This window comes from Miscanthus floridulus, chromosome 16 (genome assembly GCF_019320115.1).
Source record: "Miscanthus floridulus cultivar M001 chromosome 16, ASM1932011v1, whole genome shotgun sequence".
In the NCBI taxonomy this organism is placed as follows: domain Eukaryota; kingdom Viridiplantae; phylum Streptophyta; class Magnoliopsida; order Poales; family Poaceae; genus Miscanthus; species Miscanthus floridulus.
Window position 1 is genome coordinate 39,603,764 of NC_089595.1, and position 5,218 is coordinate 39,608,981.

Genomic DNA, 5,218 nt, shown 5'->3' on the forward strand with positions numbered 1-5,218 from the left:
GGCAAGAGACAGGGACGTCCAGAGAGAGCAGATTGTCAAGCAAACACGGCGCGCGCGAGAGAGAGGGCCCGTTCGCTTGAGAAATTTGGGAATTTTGACGAATTTATGAGAAAAAAATATTTTTTAAATGAAAATAAATTAGGTTTAAAGGCCCGCGAACGGACTAAATTAGGTTTAGAGAGAGAGAGAGAGAGAGGAGATCAATCAATGTATTATCAGCCGAGCTGAGCTGATCACCTCTCTCCTCCGCCCACTCCCCCACCGTCCCGTTCTCTCACAAGAATCATCACTCTGCAGCAGTGCACTCTCCTCAGATCTCACAGCCAAAAAGAGAGGAGCTTTAACCGCCGGGTACGGTCAGCTCACAGTTAGCCATGACCAGGCGGCGGCCACCACCATTCCCGGCCCGTGTCGCCGCCGCCGTGTTCCTGCTGCTGCTGAACCCCGCCCCGACCTCCCAGCTCGGCCTGGGCGCCGCCATTGCCGCCTGGATCCACGGCTCGCCGCCGCCTCCTAGCCCTGACGACACCGCCGCCGCCTCGGGCCCGCGGAGCCAGGAGTACACGGCGCTGCAGGCGCTGAAGGCGGCCGTCACCGAGGACCCCAAGGGCGCCCTGGCGTCGTGGCAGGGCGCCAATGTGTGCGCCTACAAAGGCGTGTACTGCTCCGCGCCGCCGGACACCGCCGGCGCCGGCGCGTCCGCGGTGGTGGCTGGCATCGACCTGAACCGCGCCAACCTCAGGGGCACGCTCCCCGACGCGGTGTCCCTCCTGGCGCACCTCACGTTCCTGCACCTCAACAGCAACCGCCTCGGGGGCGCCGTCCCCGACGCGCTCCGGGACCTGCAGTACCTGACGGAGCTGGACCTGAGCAACAACCTCTTCTCGGGCCCGTTCCCGGCGTCCACGCTGCTGATCCCGTCGCTGGTGTACCTCGACCTCCGCTTCAACGCCTTCTCCGGGGAGCTCCCGCCGGAGGTCTTCGCTAAAGACCTCGACGCCGTTTTCCTCAACAACAACCAGTTCGAGGGCCAGATCCCGGACACGCTGTGGGCGTCGCCCGCCACCGTCATCACGCTGGCCAACAACCGCTTCACCGGCGCCGTCCCGGCGGCGGCCTACGAGTTCGGCGCCGGGGGCGCCGGGGGCCGGGTCCGCGAGGTGCTGTTCCTGAACAACAACCTGACGGGGTGCGTGCCCGAGGCGCTGGGCTTCCTCCCCAGCATCCAGGTGCTGGACCTGAGCTACAACGCGCTGTCGGGGCACCTCCCGGGGACGATCTCCTGCCTGTCGGGGATCGAGGTGCTCAACCTCGCGCACAACCAGCTCACAGGCGAGCTCCCGGACCTGCTGTGCGACCTGCGCCGGATCATCAACCTGTCCGTGTCCTTCAACTTCTTCTCCGGGATCAGCCAGCGGTGCGACCGGCAGCTGGGGAGCCGCGGCGTGTTCGACTTCGTGGGCAACTGCGTGCCCGGGCGGGACATGCAGCGGCCGCAGCCCGAGTGCGACGAGTTCCCGGGGGAAGCCGGCCTCAGCTGCCTCCGCATCCCTGGGGCGCGCCCGGCCGGGTGCGGCGGCGGCGGCGACGCGGCGGGCGCGACTATTGGCGTCGGCGTCGGAGTTGGTGTCGGGGGGCTGCCGTTCGGCCTGCCAGGCGCCGCCGCCGGAGGCGTGGTCACCGTCACCGTGCCGTGATCTGATCTGGCGGGGGGGCACCTTGCACCTTTCTTCTTTGGTTTCTTTTCTTACTCTTCTTCCTTCCTTTTGGGGGCAAGTAGCCTCGATCGGCTTAATGGGTGAATATTGGTTCGTTCTCGGTTGGTTCATTTCGCCATTTTGTATGTTGTTTAATCAACACTTCCCTCGGAGCATTGCTCGTCCATCGGTCCATGACAGCTTACGGTCGCTGACGAACTGGGCGGCCAGCTGCAAGCCTGCAACGACGCAAGTGACTGTCGATAGGCATTGCTAGCTGTTGACATGGTGACGGTGTCAAGTTGTCCTCTTTTCTTCTCTTTAGAGCTGGATGACGGGGAGGACCGATCGGCCGGAGGAGGGCCAGGCTCAAGAGGAGACACGAGCAAGCTGCGGAGCTGGGAAGAAATGGAGCTCGGAAGGTATGTCAATGGCGCCATGAATGCGGGGCACGGAAGTGGTTGGATGCAGCTAGCTACCACTCTCCTATAGGAGTACAGCACAATGCACAGCGAGTGGCGTATGGACCGGCCCCGTGCACGGTGCTTCCAGGGACGATCCATACGCCACTCGCTCTCGCTCGCCATGTGATGTGTTGCTATCTTGTAGATTGTACTGTAGACCTGTACGACCCGTCTTGCGCCACCGCAAGGTGCTTCCGTGCTAGCGTCCGCGGCCACGACGAGAACGTAAAATTTGCCGCTGAAATACGTGCACAGGAACTACCTAAAAATATATTATTTATTATAGGGAAGTCACAATGCAGAAACTGCTTGTAGTTTCTATGCCGTAAGACACTACAGTTAGAAACTCAACTGATCTTGTCTCGGCTTCTTCCAGTTTGTTTCAGCTTATTTTCTCTCACAGAATACTATTTAATCATCCAAAATTAGCCATGCTACAGTGGTCATCTGTACCCTCCGAACGCGACACAGTATGTTTTAGAGGCACCTACCTAAAAATCAGACCAATAATTCTTCTCGCCGTTTCTCTCTCCTCCGATCCTTTGTGGCTGGCTTCGTTGTGTGGCACCACGACCACCTCCGTGGTTCCACCACCGTCACGCCTTTGCTCGGTGGCTACGCGAGATCCAAGCCGGTCTGACGAGCTCCCGCACTCCTCTGCTTCCGTCGGGCACCACCACCTCCTCCTCCTCCTCTGTTGCTCCGCCATCGCCACGCCCTTGGCCAGCAGTCGCGTGAGTGACGCGGTGGCCGGTTCAGTTTCTAGATTCACGGTTGACTCAACGCTGTTAGAATCGTTGGTGTACCTTTGTGTAATCGTAGATCGGAGTAGACCTCTTTAGGGTTCATCTATTTCGCCCTGGTTGCGCTGCAACCTCGCGGACGCCGGTGTCGAGGCAGCTCTGGCTCGATGGCGAAGTCCAGTGGTGATCCCGTGGCCTGCAGAGGCGAGGCAGAGGTCACGGCGGTACGGTGGGGCATCCCATCGCTGGCAGCACAGCCTTTAGATCAGACTAGGTTTCTATGAGTGAGATTGCGGTGGCTCCGTTGAACCTCGTGGCACGAGCCATGATCCCCACCTCTCTTTTATATGTGCTGTGCGACAGGGGCCCACCAAACATATTAGGGTTGGGCTCCCCCGATCAAGGAGCAGAGACAAGGGCCCAGGCCTATTGGTGGAGATCAACTAACATTCTCCCCCTTGATCTCACTACCATCTTTTAATTTCATTTACTTTTGTTCATTCCATTATAGATTAGCGCATAGAGCATGTCTCATCGTCACGGTCCATTGCCGATAGACTTAACAGCTACAACACACTACTCTATTTTGAAATAGATACTTATCTTTGGGCCTTCTTTTGTCCAGGAATTTTAGGCTTTTCCTTAAACCCATGCTAGCTACATGTTCTCTGAACACCATGTTCTCTGAACACATTGGGTGGTAAGTCTTTTGTAAACGGATCCGCGAGCATCTTTTTTGTACTTATATGCTCAAGACTTATGACTTAATTCTGGACTTTATCTATCACAACATAATACTCTATGTCAATGTGTTTGGCAGCACCACTTGACTTATGTTATGAGCATACTGTACTGCTAGATTATAATCGCAGTATAACTTAAGTGGTATATAGATGTCGTCAACCACCTTCAAACCAGGTATGAACTTCTTTAGTCAGTTTACCTACCCCGTTGCCTCATATCACGCTACAAACTGTCATACATTGTGGACGATGTAGTGACGGTTTACATTTGAGCTTTTCCATGAAATAGCTCCCTCTTTCGAGAGTGAATACTATCCCGTCGTGGATTTTCTATCATCTCTCGCATAATCAGAATCTGAATTTCCCACTATGTGGAGTGAATCAGATCTTCTATATGTTATCATGAGGCCTTTCGTTCCTTGTAAATAATGCAAGACTTTCTTTACTAATTTCATTGTTCTGTTCCAGAATTGCTCTGGAATCTGCCAAGTAACCCGGTAACAAATACCAAGTCAGGGCGCGTACATACTTGAGCATATTGTAAGCTTCCGATAGCTGAAGCATATGGAACCACTTTCATTTGATTGAGCTCATATTGGTTCCTGGGGCATTGAAAATCCCCATATCTGTCGCCCTTGACTATAGGAGCAGGTGAGGGACTACATTTGTGCATACTGAATTTCTTTAAGATTCTTTCTATGTATGCCTTTTGTGACAGTCCTAATACCCCTTTTTTTCTATCTCGGTGAATCTCGATCCCTAGAACGAACGAGACTTCACCAAGATCTTTTATATCAAGTTTTGAGGACAAAACTTCTTTGTCTCCTGTAGTAGACTGACATCACTACTAGCAAGTAAGATATCATCCACATACAGAACAAGGAAGATAAACTTCCCATTCTTAAACTTTACATAGACACAATCGTCCTCTACATTCTCTTTAAAACCTAAAATTCTTTATTATCTGATCAAACTTCAAGTACCACTGTCTTGAAGCTTGTTTTAATCCATAAATGGATTTCTTTAGGCGGCATCCCATTCGTTCTTTTCCTTCCATGATAAAATCTTTCGGTTGTGCCACGTAAACATTTCCCTCCAAGTTTCCGTTGAGAAATGTCGTCTTTACATCCATCTGATGTAATTCTAAATCGTAATGTGTCATTAATGCCATTATGATTGTGAAGGAAACTTCACATGAGACTGGAGAAAAAGGTCTCACTGTAATCAATTCCTTCTCTTTGCATAAAGCCTTTTGCCACAAGTCTCGCTTTATATCTCTCTATATTCCCTTGAGAGTCAAGTTTTGTTTTGTAAACCCATTTACAGTCTACTGTTTTGGCTCCTTTAGAAATTATATCCAAATCCCAAACTTTATTGACATTCATCGATTTCATTTCATCTTCTATGGCCTCAAGCCACTTTGATAAATGATCACTTCTCATGGCTTCTTCAAATGAGGTGGGATCATCCTCCATTTGAAATTCCTCAGTGTTGTACACTTTATAATAAGTAGGAATAGCTGATTTTCTAACTCTTTGAGACCTTCTAGGGGCCTTCACATTTGGCACATG

At 52.3% G+C, this 5,218-nt stretch overlaps 1 protein-coding gene across 1 annotated transcript; it reads left to right on the plus strand.

Annotated features, from left to right (window-relative positions):
- Nucleotides 1–208: 208 nt before the first annotated feature.
- On the plus strand, nucleotides 209–1,839 carry LOC136513594 (leucine-rich repeat extensin-like protein 4). Its single transcript, XM_066507567.1, has one exon. The coding sequence runs from the start codon at nucleotides 375–377 to the stop codon at nucleotides 1,695–1,697; it is 1,323 nt and encodes a 440-aa protein (XP_066363664.1). The 5' UTR covers nucleotides 209–374; the 3' UTR covers nucleotides 1,698–1,839.
- The last annotated feature ends 3,379 nt before the right edge of the window (nucleotides 1,840–5,218 follow it).

Bases quoted from the DNA above. Each gene is read 5' to 3' on its own strand.
- LOC136513594 (XM_066507567.1), top strand. From the start codon at position 375: ATGACCAGGCGGCGGCCACCACCATTCCCGGCCCGTGTCGCCGCCGCC.